This window comes from Leiobunum rupestre, chromosome 1 (genome assembly GCF_980474605.1).
Source record: "Leiobunum rupestre chromosome 1, qqLeiRupe1.1.hap1, whole genome shotgun sequence".
Lineage (NCBI taxonomy): Eukaryota > Metazoa > Arthropoda > Arachnida > Opiliones > Sclerosomatidae > Leiobunum > Leiobunum rupestre.
The window spans coordinates 89,087,551-89,103,031 of NC_143384.1; the positions used below are offsets into that span (position 1 = coordinate 89,087,551).

Sequence of the window (15,481 nt, forward strand, 5' to 3'; positions counted from 1 at the left end):
GCAGCCTGATTCATCTGGCCCGTGGTTAAGAGTTATCATAGGCTGAAGTGGTCGTGACGTATGCCTATTGTAATTGGCCCCAGAAAATTGAAGCGGGAAAGATTTCCCCCGGAAGTTTAACGTTATCTCTGACGTAATTCCGGGGGAAAAGAACTTTTAGCTTGGAGGCGCCTTCTGTCTTCGAGCCCGAAAGTTAACATTTTGAAAATTGGAACGGAAGGGAGTTTGTTAAAGGTCATGGTGAACTGGAAAGAGTGCTAAAGGTCACTTTTAATTTCAAATTGGCGTGTGAAGCTGCGGAAATGTCCACCGAACGTGTGTGCTAGTGTCGTATTAATTTGTAAATAAACTGTAAATTACACATTAGTTTAAAGAAATTAAGATCCTTTTTTGCCAGCCGAAGAGTTTTCATCTGCAAAAGTTAGAGAAGTACACTTGTTATAAGGTTTAATTCTTAGACTTAATCATCTTTTAGATTTCGTTCATGTCAATGTATGTATGCCAATTAGATTCCAAAAATTCGTCCTTTTGTCTGTACATAATCCTTAAGCGCAAACAATATGATGGTATGGATAAGAATGGAAATTACTCAATACACGAAGAACTGGTATGAACATATCATGTTGAGAAGTATTTTTATTTTAACATTTGTTATAATGGTACCAAAATGTAGAAGGTAGCTTGAGGGTTTGGGTTTCATACAATGGCCTCGTCTCATTCTCCATGGAAGAGGAAGACTTTTTTGACGTGATGGTAAAAAAGCTCATATTCTTATATTAAAAATTACACATTTTCAGACTTTTTTCTCGCAGAGTTACAAACTGCCAGTCCATAATTGACCCTTTTGACTTTGTGCGTGTCAATATCAAATCCTCCGTAGTAAATAATGAAAAATATGGATAAGAGAGGCGACTTTTTCATCATTGTTCAATTGGTATAAGTGCACGATTTTTAAAAATAACCAATTGTTTTTACGTTAGGAGTTGAATCGCTGGAAATACCCGTGAACGTGTAACAACTGAAAGGTCTAAGGAACTCAACTCATTTAACGATTTAAAACATAGCAAATTTATTACTTAATAGATCGTCATTACAAGAGAGGATCACCAACTGAATACAGAACTCTAGTCATTAACGTTGCGGCGGTGATTTTTATACAAAAGTTAAAAAATATAAAATAATACAAACAGAAAACGATTTTTTTTTTGTAAACGACTGATAAAGATAGACGCGGCGTGACCACCGATGAAAGTCCGACGATTAAACATTCCGGCCACCTTGAAATATCGTTTCAATTAATCAAGGGGTAATTGACACACTTTGGCAATTGGACGCTTCAATTACCTGTCCACTGTCTTCACGGAGACGACTCGAACAAGATTGTCCGCACCAGGATGAACGGTGACGACGCGGCTTATCTTCCATTTCGTTGGAGGGAGATTCTCATCCTTCCGAAGGACCAAAGTTACGACCTCGATGTTTGGTTTAGACGTGACCCACTTCGGCCGTTGTTGAAGGCGCGACAGGTATTCAATGCTCCATCGTTTCCAAAAGTGCTGATGAATTTTCTGACCCAGCTGTAAACGGGATAGGCAATTGGTCTTCTCGGTCGTCAGGTCTGGCTCCGGAATCGTGGTGAGCGGTCCTCCAATCAGAAAATGATCACAGCGAGATCATTTGGATTGGCGCTCATTGCCGTCAACGTCCGGGAGTTAAGACAGCACTCGACTTGACAGAGAAGCGTGTGGAACTCCTCATAGTTTAATATTGTTTCTCCAATGACTCTCTAGAGGTGGAATTTTACGGATTTGACTCTGGCCTCCCAGAGGCCACCGAAGTGAGGACCTGCTGGAGGATTAATTTCCAGTTTATTCCTTCCTCTGCTGCCCATTGAATGATTGCAGCGCTGTTTGACGTTGATGTTATGGTTTTTATGAAGTCCTTTATCGATCGGTTTGCACCGACGAAGTTGGAACCGCAGTCGCTGAAGATGTTGGCGCATTTTCCATGTCTGGAAATGAAACGCTTGAGGGCGGCCAGGAACGCTGCGGTTGACTGATCGCTGACCACTTCCAAATGTAAAGCTCTCGTCGAGAAGCAGGCGAAGTGGGCGATATACGCCTTGAACGTTTTTTGGGCACGACCCTTAAGAACTTGCAGTTGGAAAGGACCAGCATAGTCAACTCCACAGTTCTGAAAGGCTCGTGCCGGGTTGACTCTGAGAACAGGTAGGTTGCCCATGAGTTGTTTTGAAGTCGCTGTTGTTGTCGAACGCAGCTCACACATTGTCTTACGTGCAATCGGACGGCGTCCCGGATACCAATGATCCAATAACGTCTTTGATGAATCGAGATCAATAGTTGAGGACCACCATGCAGCTGGTTCGCGTGTTCATGACGGATGATCAGGTCTGTTAGCCTACTTCTTCTAGGAAGGATCACCGGATGGATTTGATCTGGAGAAATTCTGGCGTGTTGCAGACGTCCTCCGACTCGTAGTATGCCATATTCGTCCAGAGGAGGCGAAAGAGATAGTAATCTGCTCTTTGTCGGCAGATCTTTCCCTTTGCGTAGAATTACAATTTCTTCATGAAAGATTTCTTGCTGTATTCTTTTTAGCCAACAGCGTAGAGCGATCTCCCGTTCTCCTGGCTGAGTGGACCCGTGATTCGGGCAAGCTGGACGTTCTACGAGCTTCGAGCGTTTTGACTGAATCTCAGACAGTATGTGGTGACGTTGACGAGAGTACGCAAGGACGAGTATTTATGAAGAAGCCCGTCGTCGATTTGCGAATGAGTGACGATGATTGGCTCGTTGGCTCTTTCTTCCTGTCTACACTCCCCAAGAGGACCTTGCTCCACCAAAGAACTGATGTTGCTTTCAAACGGTGTAGGATTTCGTAAACATTGTGGTCCCTCCCACAATAGGGAAAATTTAGAGAGATCGCAGGCCTGTAATCCCCGCGATGCACAATCCGCCGGATTATCTTCACCTGGGATATGATGCCAGAAAGCCGATGGAAGCGTTTCTTGTATTTCGGCTACCCAATTAGCCACGAACGTCTTCCAACGCTATGGCGGTGAAGTGACTCAGTCCAATACGATCGTAGAGTCAGTTCAGCAATGGACTTCGGTTATTTCCTTCTTGAGAGAGCCTTGGACGAGTTTAATCAGTCTTGACAATAGAACGGCGCTACAGAGCTCCAGTCTGGGAAGAGTCGTTGTTTTCGGCGGGGCAACCTTGGTCTTGGCGGAGATCAGCTGGATGTGCACTGTCCCGATCGTGGAGACTGTCTTTAAATATATAGCGTCGAATTCATAGCTTTTCGATCTCCGGAATGTTATCTATAAACCGTCGCCATTTGCAAATGAGATGTAAAGGTAACTGCTCATCCCAATCGACCTTTAGCTGCCGTGGAAAGAATGGTACGCTTCGTGATGGTGGTTCGATCTTGAAGAGCCGTTACCGAGTAGGAGAAGTGGTCGGTGGACGGTGTCCAATGAAGGCCCAAAGTTTTTATCGTCTCGTCGCCGTCGATCCGAAGTGGGCCTTGTATTTCTCGAAGTTCGTTTTAGTTGAAGTCGCCGCACGCTCTGTTCCGTGATGAACGTTGCCTGGGACGCAGAATCCAGAAGGGCTCGTACTGATTCGGATCGGCCATTCGGTTCCAGGATCTCGATTCATGCTGTAGGAAGAATGATTTGGGATTCCCTTGAAATCCTTGATCGAGGACGCGAATGTTCCCTTGTGACATGAGATTTGATCGATGAGTTTGAACTCCGTGGGTCATCAGACTCCCGATGGAGGAGAGTGTTATGCTTGACATTGCCTCTTCAACAAGACCCAGCCTTGCAATCGTTGCTGTGATGCTCTGATCGCAGACAGTTAAAACAAAGTGAATGTTTCTTCACCAATGTCCATCTCTCGTCCGGAGAAGCCTTCGTCAAGGTTGAACATTTAAAGATCGGATGGTCTTCGTTGCAGACGACGTATCTTGATTTTATAGCTCCATGGTGTGAGGACATGTGTTTTCTCTGGTGAGAGGCGTCTTTGGTACTCGATCCTCCTTGTACGGAATTAGCTGCAGCCAGAGCTCTGGCGCGTTGTTCAGGGATCGCCGCTAATTCATCGTATTTTGGACGTTTAGATCCGGTGGGGAATAATTCCCATTGTCGTCGGGACTCTGCATCGAGATTTTCTTTGACGATGTAAATGAGAATTGATTCCCAATGCTGGACTGGCTCTTGTAGGACTTTCAAAGATTTAATATATTCTGATGTTGTATCGATGAGGCAACGTAGAGCCGTTGAACTTACGTCGTTAATGGACGCGTGACTGAAGAGACGCTTGACATGTGCGTCCACGATCTCTCTCGTATTGTTGAATCGTTTATTGGAAATATCCCACGCTTCTGTATAATTTCCGTCCGTCATTTGCAAAGAATGTATGAGGCGGGCTGCGTCAGCGTAGGTGAAATTCTTCAGATAGTGGAGCTTCTGGGCTCCTGATAGAGTGGCGTTGTTATGTATCGTCGTAAGAAAAAAGTCGTGAAAAGACAAAGACACCGTTTAGTAGCCTCCAAATTTCGGCAAGTCAATCGGTGGCAAGCGAATGTCCGATTACGACCGGGAGGCCGGCAAGACATTGGCTGTTGCTGCTTGGATCTTGCTACTGGCATTCCCAAGAAGGATTTCTAACGTCTCCAGTCTCGTTAGTAGAACATTGAACTCGGTATCGTGTATCTCGAACTCTTGACTCTTGCATTTGGCATTGATCAATTCCTGCAACGTCTCGAGCTCCGATATCAACTTCTGGTCTTTGTTCACGTATAAGTCTACCGCACCATCAGTCAACGGCAGTAGATCGATTTTTAATATAGGCTCCATAATGTTGTTTTAGATCCTTGTAGTTTCACCCTTGATGGCCTTACGTTTAAGTTAAAAGGAATCCATGACGATCGAACTCCTCTATTGTTGAGCTAGAACCTGGAAGACTCGAAGATCTCACGCAACTTAAAAAACTGAACTCGGTGGAATCAATTGTTGCTAATCGCTACGAGAGCTAGAGACGATTTCTATCATTTTAATAATTTTTTCTTGCAAACGTTTTTTAGCTTTTAAAAAACTTGGAAAATGATTTTGAAACATCTAATTAGACATAAATGTTTTACTTTTTTATTTCGACCCAAGACAAAAAATATAATGAAATAAAAATATAGTTTATCATAAAAGAGGACAAAAACGCTTTGACATTTGTGAAGTCTGTGTCAACGTTGAACGAAATATATATTGTAGACCTTATAATATAATTTAATCGATCAAAAAAGCCTTCCTATGTTTTTGAATGTTTATAATATAAATAAAACGTAATCAAAATATAGGTTTACCTTTTCATGTAAACACGCCTTGACACGTTACTCTCGGTTGTTAAACAGTCCTCTTCTTGACCCGCAACTCCATTAACGCATACAGAGTAAAAGAGACAGACTCTTCAAAGGTAACGTTAATTTATGTTCGTTAAATGCATTACATATGTTAATTTTCCCACAAAAATACTAAGCTCTCGTTTAGATTCTAGGTTGTTGATTAATATTTGTTTACACAAATCCTAGCTGACAAAGCAAAGTTTAAGTTTCAAACCAAGTGTCGGCTTGACGTGTAATAGCTCTTTTTTTAAAAGATGTCGTTAGCGTTGAAATCAAAATATAATGCTTAAGCTACATTTTGACCCAAAAACCGGACATGAAAGAAACTTACGAGTTGATTAACTTGGTTGGAAATTTTATTATAACTTAAATTGAGTTATTTTTACAATATATTTTGTATGTGATATATAATTTATGTTAAAGTTCACTATGTAGAGTACAATTACAATACTATTAGAAAATTATCTGTCGATGTTATCGTCGCACTTTATTGAATTTTACTTCCTTTGTATCCAACGTAATTGACTTATCTGATTTTGACTTAATGTTTGATTTTCTGATTAAATAGTAAACCAAGTATTTTTCAGAAAGGCACACATAAAATTAAAATTATAATTTTACTGGAAAACATTTTTACAAGAAACGAATAGTTTGCTTGATTAAAATCTTGTTTTATTAAAAAATCAAACCAAAATGTATCTTTCATACTGGTACCTCATTTTATTTCTATAGCTATTATTATTCATTTTTTAAATTTATTGTTCATTTTTTAAAAAAAGATTTTATTTAACAAGACTTTTCTTCAAATAATTGTTCGTGTGTTACCTTTGAATCTTCAAAATTTGGTGTAGAGAACATATACAATTATTATTTAGCAAGCCACCGAGCTTTACTCTTCCCAGCCTTAAAATATTTAACGTTTCAATTGAGTCACTCTTCACTGTTAGTCGAAACTCTAAGCACTTCTGTAAGAGCTTAGTCCAAAAATTATAAATAACTTTTTATAAAAAATATGCATACAACATAAAGAGTCGAGGCAATAATCAAAACATGGAGTTGACATTTTATTTGTAAATAATTTGCTTCAAAGATAGATTTTGCGGCAGTTGATTCGCATTTTTCTTCCTACGAAATTAAATCGTGTAATACCTTCTTCGCCATTGTCTCCTCGATTTTTCAGCGGTGTTTATTGCATTAAACACCAGATTAACAAAATTTCTGACTTTCATAAAGTTACACTACTCTCCCAATGGAATTCAAAAAAGTTATTTTAGCTTGCCCAACTTGAGACTTTTCAAGTCGTACTTTGTCGGTGACGCTCTACTTCTTTGACCATGGAAAGTCAGTTGCCATAAGAAAAAATCATTTACCAGCCGGCTTACACGAAGAGCTTTAAAATTTTATGAAAAACCACTACCCTTTAAAAAGTATAACCCAGTTACATCGCTCTCCTATCCTGCACATAAATGGAATCAACTACCACAAAGGAACAATTTTAGTGTTAGATCTCTTACAGAAATTTTTAAGTATAGCGATTTGTTGCTATTGTGTGGCACATCAATTTAACAGTAATTTCAATTCTTACGAAGTTATTGATTATGACAAGTGGCACGTCATGTTACTAGGCAGTGAGGTAGATAATTTTGCTTTAGAAATGTACGAACTAAGGGGGAAATGTTATGTACCACTACGACATGCTCTTACAAAATAATATTGCATGGTTTGTTTTTATGTAAGATCAACTACTAAAGATTTAAATAAAAAGTTCACAAATCATTTGATATAAATGAATTATGTACAAAAATTGCCTTTTTTCGAAATTCAGTTTTGCGTCAACATATAGGCCAAACCATACCATATATCATTAATATATAATTACAGATATTATTATTGTAGGCAATACCACTTTAGACATTTTTAAATATAAGCTTACTCTTCATTATTTTGTATTATTAATATTTTTTTTAGTCTAAATGGAGTTCCACGTAACATATGGTTCTTCTAAGAAACTTATTAAACTACCAGAAAACTTTGACCTCGTCACCCTTTTAACAAAAATCTCGAGTGCATTTAAAATACCTGGCTTACAAGAAAGTTTAGAACTTCAAGTTTTTAGTAAAAAATACGACGATTGGATACATCTTGAGGTGAATGAACTACCACCTAATGAATCAAGTCTCAAAGTATCCCTTAAAGCTAAAGTTGTGGAGGTTATACAAGAAATTCCCATTGATAACAATATTATCTCTTCTACTATTGAAAATACACAACCCACTACTTCAACAGATGCAATTGCTTCAACTCAAAATTCTTCATGGTAAAATTATCTTTTACTTTTGGAATATTTTATAAATTTTAATGATTCAACTATTTTTTACACCGATTCCTATAGGTCATCGATGGACAAACAGTTTTGTTTGGTGTATAAATTGCCTAATCTTCCTCATCGTGTAGTAGAGCTTATAAAATCACGAAATTCTGAAGTAATCACTGTTGAAAGGCACAGAAATGCTATTATTGCTACTTTATCGGAAGATCTATTTCATCGCACTAAGTAAGCTCACTTATTTTTTTTCATTTAACGTGAAAGGGTATATTGGCTTCATTTAATAATTTAGATATCCCACTCATATGCAATATGTTGAAGTGGTCTCTCGTTTGGGGAGAACATATCCTTTACTGGCTGATCGGAATGAAAAGGGAAAAATGATTAATGAAGGCTACGTAAGATTGTCTATTTACAGCATAATATAATAATAATCAGCTAGGATAATACCCAAGTCACCACTACAGGTCTAAGTCATCTTGCGACTTGTAAGGCAGTTAACATTACTTTTCAAATTATCTAGGAAAACTCAAGAACGAGAGAAAGTCTTTGATCAGTGACAATGAAGTTAAAAAGGCAGTAGAAACGTATGGTAAAGCAGTTCAACTTAAAAGAAAGAATCAGACCTCAGATCTTATAGAAGTACCCAAAAAACATCAACGTGGGGTATTTGAAAAAAAAACCACTAAAAAACTATGACAATATTTACAAAATATATGTAATTCCCTTTAAGGAGTGGAAGTATGCTGAAGAGGATGTGGAAGATGAGAAAAGCATACAAATTCATTTAACACAATTAAAGAAAGAGTGGACGAAGACCAAACCAAATGAAATTTTCTTTGACGAGAAAATGGAAACTACCCTAAATTTAAGGAAAAAAATGTGCATCAACGAGGCAACATCAATAAATAAAATTTTTCTAGAATTTCCAGTTTTGGAAAACGAAAAAGAGGTATTATTTATTTAAAAAAAACTAACAAATAGAAAATTTACTTTTATATATATGAATAGTTTCTGAAAGAAATGGCTCGTAGAGTAAACTTAACTAGCAAAGTAGATAAACTATTCATCAACTTTGCTGTTGAATACTATGATAAATTGTTATCACTCATAGGAAAGAAACCAAAATCAAAAGCTTTTCTTGGAAAGTTAAGGCTTCATTGTGAAGTTTTAAACGACGAAAAAATTAAAGGTAAGTTTTGATGAAAATGTTTTCAATTAAATTTTTAATAATTTAGAAAAAAATCATTTCAGAATGCAGGATTACAGCCTCAATATTGGGATTACCTTTTCTGTTCAATGAAAATACCTCCTTATGGTTCACATAAAATGTATGTAAATTTAACGTCAATTTAATTTGAAAAACGAAATTGTAATAATGGCTTTTTTATTCTAGGACGAAGAATGTTCAGTACCTCTAGTCAGAGTTGAAGCGAGCACAGTTTTTTTTCATCCGGTGCTTGTAACAGTTGAAAATGAAAAAGTTCCATGTTCAACCGTTTGAAACGCTTGTATCACAGCATTTAGTGTATATTATATTTTTCAGTTTCAAAAGAACTTTGGAGTTTGTATAAATTGCAATTTTAAAATTAGATAAACCAAAAAAATCCTCCTTAAACTCAATCCTTATTAACGAGACTAAGAGCTGTATAGTAAAATATTTCAAATGATACGTTTTTTAAATGGAATTTTTATACTTTTTTTAAATAGAGTATAAAATTGATTCAAATTCTTTCTTAATTGCTCCTAAAAATTTTTAACGAAAAAAAGTATCTACCTTAATTAGAAATGTATCTGGGATAAAATTGAACCATCAGGGTGGTGTTTAAAACCATAAATTTAATAATATTGAAACATATAGGGTAGTATTTACGACTCAAAATCAACTTTATTTGAGCTATAAAGGTTTGTAATATAAACCTTAAAAGTGATTAAAATGGAACCCTATAGGGTAGTATATTTGACCCAAAATGAACGTATATTGAACCATTTACGGTTGGATAATATAACCTATAGCTGTCGTTTTAGATGCGAAATGAACGCAAATTGAGCCATAAAAGGTTTTATTTTGAATCCTAAACAGACTCATATTAAACTACAGAGGGTTGTGTTTTTAACCCTAAAGGGAATAATAATGAACCATAAAGCTCGGTAGCTTAGACCTAAAATAAATTCAAATTGAACCATAGAGGGTTTCACTTTTAACACTTAACAGACCAAATTTAAACCTTATCTGGTCTAAATTCAAACTTCAAAAGGACGAAAATTGGCTTTAGTCCCATTCGACCGAAGGCGGTTTTTGAGGTGTCCCATTCGACCGAATTCCGCCGAAACGTGCGGTTTTTATGTGTCCCATTTGACCGAACGCTGCTATATAAATTGGCTTTTGCTATGTTTTCAATTTAGTTACTGAAGTCGTTTGTAATGGAGCGGATAGCTAATAAAGGAGGGTATTTATACATCAATAATAATTATAATTATCTTCACCTAGTCGAGAAAAGTAACTGAACCAAAACTGAAATAGTAAACTTAACCAACTCTAACCTAACCTAACCTAGCCTTACCTAACCTAACCTAACCTAACCTAAACATGGATCTTCGATAGTACATACCTTATAAATAAAATACCAAATCACCCCGCCAATTGGGCTACATTTAAAAATTCTTTCGGTCGAATGGGATTTCGGTCGAATGGGAATAAACGGAAAATTGTACCTAGTATGGTGCATAACCAAATTTCTAAGGGTTTACACTTGAACCTTTTGGGGTTGAATATGAAACCATATTTGAGGGTTCAATTCTGTACCATTAAAAAAGGTTCACGAGCGAGCCTTAAAGGGTATTACCTGGGTTTCACCAAATTGCACCCCTAAAGGTTTACTTTTAAACCATTTTCGCTAACAGTATAAGTGTATCAAATTTCTGTCTTCATAATGTAAATCATCCTATCATTTTCAGTATGCTTTACACACTTCTGACATAATAAAGTAGATATTAATTGACTAATGGTAGGGCTTCCCATCAGCATTTTGAGTAGTAATAACGCCCATTCTGTTTTATTCAAAATCCGTTACATAAGAAAATATTGATTTGGGACGTTAAGCTAGTGTTGAAAAGGTAAATTTCGTGTTTAAAGACCTTTTAAAAAGCCAAATATATACAGTTTCTCTTTTTATAATATACATACCCCAATGTTTAACTTCGCGGTATCTATCTTACGAATGTAATTAAATGAAATCTTTACTGTGATGGTTTATTTAATAAATTTGGTTGGTTTAAGGTTATTTTGTCACGGTAGAAAATTCATTATAGGTTATTCATTCAGAGTGTAACTTAAAGTTACCCTGAAAGAAGTACGTAACTGGTCTACTCGTTGAAGTTATTCGCGTACTGGAACCCAAACCAAGAATTGATGGTTTCTCGCGGAGTAGTTCAAAAGGCAGAATTATAAAACCAAAAGAACCGTTTAGTGTACACTCTAAGAAATTACCGTAATTTTTACGGTCAAATTACTGGCAGTTACCTGCCAGTAATTTGACCGTAAAAAAAAATGTCAAATTTATCAGTAAAATTCAATGCTTTATTACAGTAAAATGAACGGTAAAGAGCTTATTAAAATTACGGGAGTATAGTAAAATCAACATAAATTTGGCCGTAGAGCTAACATTCACATAACTGCAAATTTTACGGTGCTGTTATTGAGTAAACAACGTTTATATTGTATATATAAGTACTATGATACATTCGGATTTACGGTAAAAAGGTTATTAAAATTACGGTGAATTTATAAAATCAACCGAAGTTTAACCGTAGAGTTAACATTCATACAACTGCAAATTTTACTCTGCTGCTGTGTAAACAACGGTTATATTGTACGTATAAGTACAGTGACACATTCGGATTTAGTATTCGCCGTAAAGTTAAATGTAATGAAACCGTTAAATTTACCTGTTTGAAGCATTTTTGAAATAGCCCAAATAATAAATTGTTTAAAAAAACTATTTTGCAATTAAGTAACAATTAAAGGCGACAAACAAAATGTTACATACATACATAGCCCAGCCTTTTTTAATTTATGCTTTATAAAGATTTGTATAAAGACAACAAATTTTTTCACCTCAAAATTAAGTCAAAACTGAAAATTTCTTGCGCTACACTTAAATAAAATCATTTATTTAAGCGTAATTGCAAGAAATACTGCAATTACTTATAGAATTACTCCTCAAAGTATTTGCTTTGGTTACATTAACTTATAAGATATTGCAAATTGAAATGGTTTTAACTAACTGCATAAATAGAGTATTCTTAAAGTGGTTAAAAAACATTTAATTCGATTTTTGGGAAGTTACAGGTCATATACATAAGAAAAATCATTAGGTAAATCCTACACTTTATCAGGATCTACATTAATTCGACCAAAAGCCGAAAAAGCATTTCGCAGAGTAAATATTTTTCTATTTATTCCACTTTTCTTTCCTTTACTCCCATTAACTGGGTCAATTGACATTAGGCTCCTAAAAAAAAATAAATTAAATTATACTCAAATGTTAAAATGCATAAGGTCAAGTGCTTTTCAACAAACCTCTGAATATATTCTAATGATATTGCCAGTTCGGGAGGGTACTTAATGTTGAATACATAATACGAACTAAACATCGTCACAATTGCCGACAAAAAACTTGTAATACCATTTATAACAATGGTGCTATCGATTCCTACAGCAAACTCATTTGCTGTTAAAAGCGAGGAACCTATAATCACAAAAACTTATTAGCTTAAATAAATTAAACAGAATAAAATGAATTTGAATTTAGTACACAAATAATTATTTTAACAGAATTGTTTTCGAATCAAGGAAAGGTCTGCGCATGGGTGACAACCCAGAGGGTGAAAAATCACAGACCCAGGATATGCTACTCAAACCTGCGACTTTTGAATCGTTGTCCCAACATCTCTTCCATTGGACTACTGAGTGATGACACGTATTGACAGGCCTCAGTCGTGCAATTTTAGAAGGACTCAGTTGGGTTTGATTTGTCACTAGAGATATATGCCCTAGAGACTAATAGAAACCTACTGAGTCCTATTAAAATTGTATATCCAAGGTCTGTTAATACATTCCATCAGTAGTAAAATGGAAGAGACATTGGGATGGTTAACCAAAGGTCACAGGTTCAAGTTGCAGACCTCGGGTATGTGATTTTTCACCCTCTGGCCTGCAGCGCATGTGCAGAGCTTTCCTTGATTTGAAAATAGTTCTGTTATAATAATCTAAGTTGAAAAGAACCATACCAAAGACAACAATACAAGGATAGATTGGAAATGTCGGTTTAGCTTCAATTTCGGCGAATGTTTCAGTTTCCTAAATGAAAAGTACATAAATATAGTTAACACTTACAAATAATATGACTACGACCATTTCAGATAAAATATAAGAATATTTTTGTATAAAGTACGAGCAACACTAAGATAAAAAATTAAATTATAATAGAATGAAGTGTTTATATAATTCAAGATTTATAATAAATCTAAAAATCCCATACACTATTTGGTCCCTTAAAGATGGTTCCTATTTTTATATAAGAAAAATAATTTCAACCAAACTTAATAGCCAATTAATAATAAGTAATTAAACTATATATGGCTAATGAATAAAACCAGATAAAATGCGAGACAAACCCATTATGGATGAAAAAATTTAAAAAATACCCAGCATGAGGCAGTTTTAAGTGAAAGTTAGGTAGTTCACGGGGTGTTTCGGACAAGTGCAACCCCACCCCAACAAATAAAAAAATTTAAGCTGAATCTAGACAACTTCCTAATTGGCACATCTGTGAATTTCCATTTTCAGCGAGGGGCACATAATTATTAGTACCCTCTCGCATGAATAAATCATTGACTAAAATTAAATCTGTACATACAGTTTTTAAAACTTAAACGGGGTGTAAGAAAATGAACTGAAAGTTCAGTTTGCTATAGTTGCCCATAAAGATATTAAGTCATGCATGTTACGTTTCCAGTAGCCGACCCAGATATTTTACTAACGGGGAGCCTAAAGTATTGTAGAAGGGGGAGCCACAAAAGTTTAGTAAAAAAATAAGACTAAAATCAGACCTTCAGTGGAGGGGGAGGGGGGGGGTAAGGATCTATAACCCCTTGGATGCGCCACTGCTCTTTTCTGACTATCTGACGTCCATGGGTAGTTAGAAAGGTATCACTTTTAAAAAGTACTTACAGGGCTCATGATGAACAGCTTGTCAGATTGTTCTTTAAAATATTCCGCTATGAAATAAAACAAGGCTCTAATTTCAGAGTCGCATTCTGAAGTATTGGCCAATTCACTTAATATGTTCTTTAAGCCAGTAGATTTCTTCTTTTGGTGCTTGAAGAAGGTTATGTGCATCTCTAGTTCTTTTTCTAAGGAACTGACCAACTTATCTTTCATATGGAAACCAAGAAGTCTTTCAGCATGATCCAAAAGTCCTAGCTCAGTGAACAGGTATGGATGTTCCACTTTTAAATATTTAGTCCCTTTATTATCATTTATTTCAAGACGTTGCAATGCGTATATCTTTTTAAATAATTTGCGGACTTCATCATCATATTTTCTTTCTTTAAACATTCTCTTCAAAACTTTGTTTTCTTCCATCATACTCTCTTTTTGCGGAATTGAAAGGAGGAGGGAAAATTCAACACAGCCATAGCTATCAGCACAAAGAAACCGTTTTGGAGCAACATCCTCTTCCAAACTTTCAAGTTCTAAACTTGAACGTCGTCGAACTTTAACATGTGAATTTCTTAATGAATTTTCAGTACGATTTATAAGTTGATTTAAGAAACTTGCATACCCACAACCTAGCACATTATCAGCAGCACGATCCTGAAGGGATTGAGGGTATGTTGAAACAATTTTCTGGGCCACTAATTTTAAATCAGCCCTCACTGGTCTTGAAAGAACCTTAGTTACTGAATTGATAACATGCTTAACTAGAGCATTTCTTTCTGGCTTTTCTAAAAAACCTTAAGATGAAGTGCATTTTGCACTTCAATGGGCAATTCTTTCGTATCCAAGTTCCACGATGCAATATTGCACGTTGAAGGTGAGGTAGTGCTAGTCACAAAACTACGAGTAACCCTTTGATTTTGACCTGAGGTAGAAGGCCTGGAATAGCTTGAGTCAATTTCAGATGAGATTTTATGGAAGCTTGAATGATCGCTACTCTGTACTGAATAGTGGCATACATCAATGTCCCCAAAATTAGGAACAATGACATCACCTGTAATTAAAAAATACAACAAGTTTAATTATTTCAAATCTGACAGTAAAATTTAGCAAAATCCATTCAAGGGTCATTAGCATCTTTTTAAAAAACCACTTACTTTTTTTAAACGCCAGAAGTTTTCGAGCGTGTATTGGTTTTAGAATTTCTCTGAGATCTGATTCTTCTACTTGAGTCTTTAAATCATCAAGTGAATCTACACCTAAATCCACCAGGCCATCCATTAGCTTTTCTGTTTCTTCTTCACTGTAGTTTGGGAAGACATTTTTGAAGTGTTTTTCCATTGCTTGATCTTGGTGTAAGATATTTTGCTACCTAAAAAATATTAAATCACCAAAATTTGCCTATTAAAAAAAAGCTTGGATTAAACAAAATTTATATTTATCTTAATAATAACAAAAATTTAGCAAATTTGAAACTTTAATCAAATTAGGGTTTGATAAGTTATACA

At 35.8% G+C, this 15,481-nt stretch overlaps 3 protein-coding genes across 3 annotated transcripts; all 3 read right to left on the reverse strand.

The window, feature by feature from the left end:
* Positions 1–1,800: 1,800 nt before the first annotated feature.
* LOC149968826 (uncharacterized) lies at positions 1,801–2,286 on the reverse strand. The gene has a single exon (XM_090168885.1). The coding sequence runs from the start codon at positions 2,284–2,286 to the stop codon at positions 1,801–1,803; it is 486 nt and encodes a 161-aa protein (XP_090025011.1).
* A 1,546-nt stretch (positions 2,287–3,832) lies between these two features.
* On the reverse strand, positions 3,833–4,432 carry LOC149968827 (uncharacterized). The gene has a single exon (XM_090168899.1). It carries the CDS (start codon positions 4,430–4,432, stop codon positions 3,833–3,835), a length of 600 nt encoding a protein of 199 aa, XP_090025025.1.
* Positions 4,433–12,134: 7,702 nt separating this feature from the next.
* Positions 12,135–15,314, reverse strand: LOC149968828 (uncharacterized). The gene is made up of 6 exons (XM_090168911.1): positions 15,131–15,314; positions 14,771–15,027; positions 13,986–14,630; positions 13,043–13,112; positions 12,333–12,501; positions 12,135–12,264 (listed from the first exon to the last, which is right to left on the reverse strand). The coding sequence occupies exons 1-6, from the start codon at positions 15,312–15,314 to the stop codon at positions 12,135–12,137; spliced, it is 1,455 nt and encodes a 484-aa protein (XP_090025037.1).
* Between the last annotated feature and the right edge of the window lie 167 nt (positions 15,315–15,481).

What these genes read in the sequence shown, in the direction of transcription:
- LOC149968827 (XM_090168899.1), bottom strand. Translation starts at nt 4,432, where the DNA reads ATGACGGACGGAAATTATACAGAAGCGTGGGATATTTCCAATAAACGA.
- LOC149968828 (XM_090168911.1), bottom strand. Translation starts at nt 15,314, where the DNA reads ATGGAAAAACACTTCAAAAATGTCTTCCCAAACTACAGTGAAGAAGAA. An exon ending in ACTTCTGGCGTTTAAAAAAA is followed by an intron (nt 15,028 to 15,130) that starts GTAAGTGGTTTT and finishes TTTTAATTACAG; the next exon opens with GTGATGTCATTGTTCCTAAT. An exon ending in TCATTAGAATATATTCAGAG is followed by an intron (nt 12,265 to 12,332) that starts GTTTGTTGAAAA and finishes ATTTTTTTTTAG; the next exon opens with GAGCCTAATGTCAATTGACC.
- LOC149968826 (XM_090168885.1), bottom strand. Translation starts at nt 2,286, where the DNA reads ATGTGTGAGCTGCGTTCGACAACAACAGCGACTTCAAAACAACTCATG.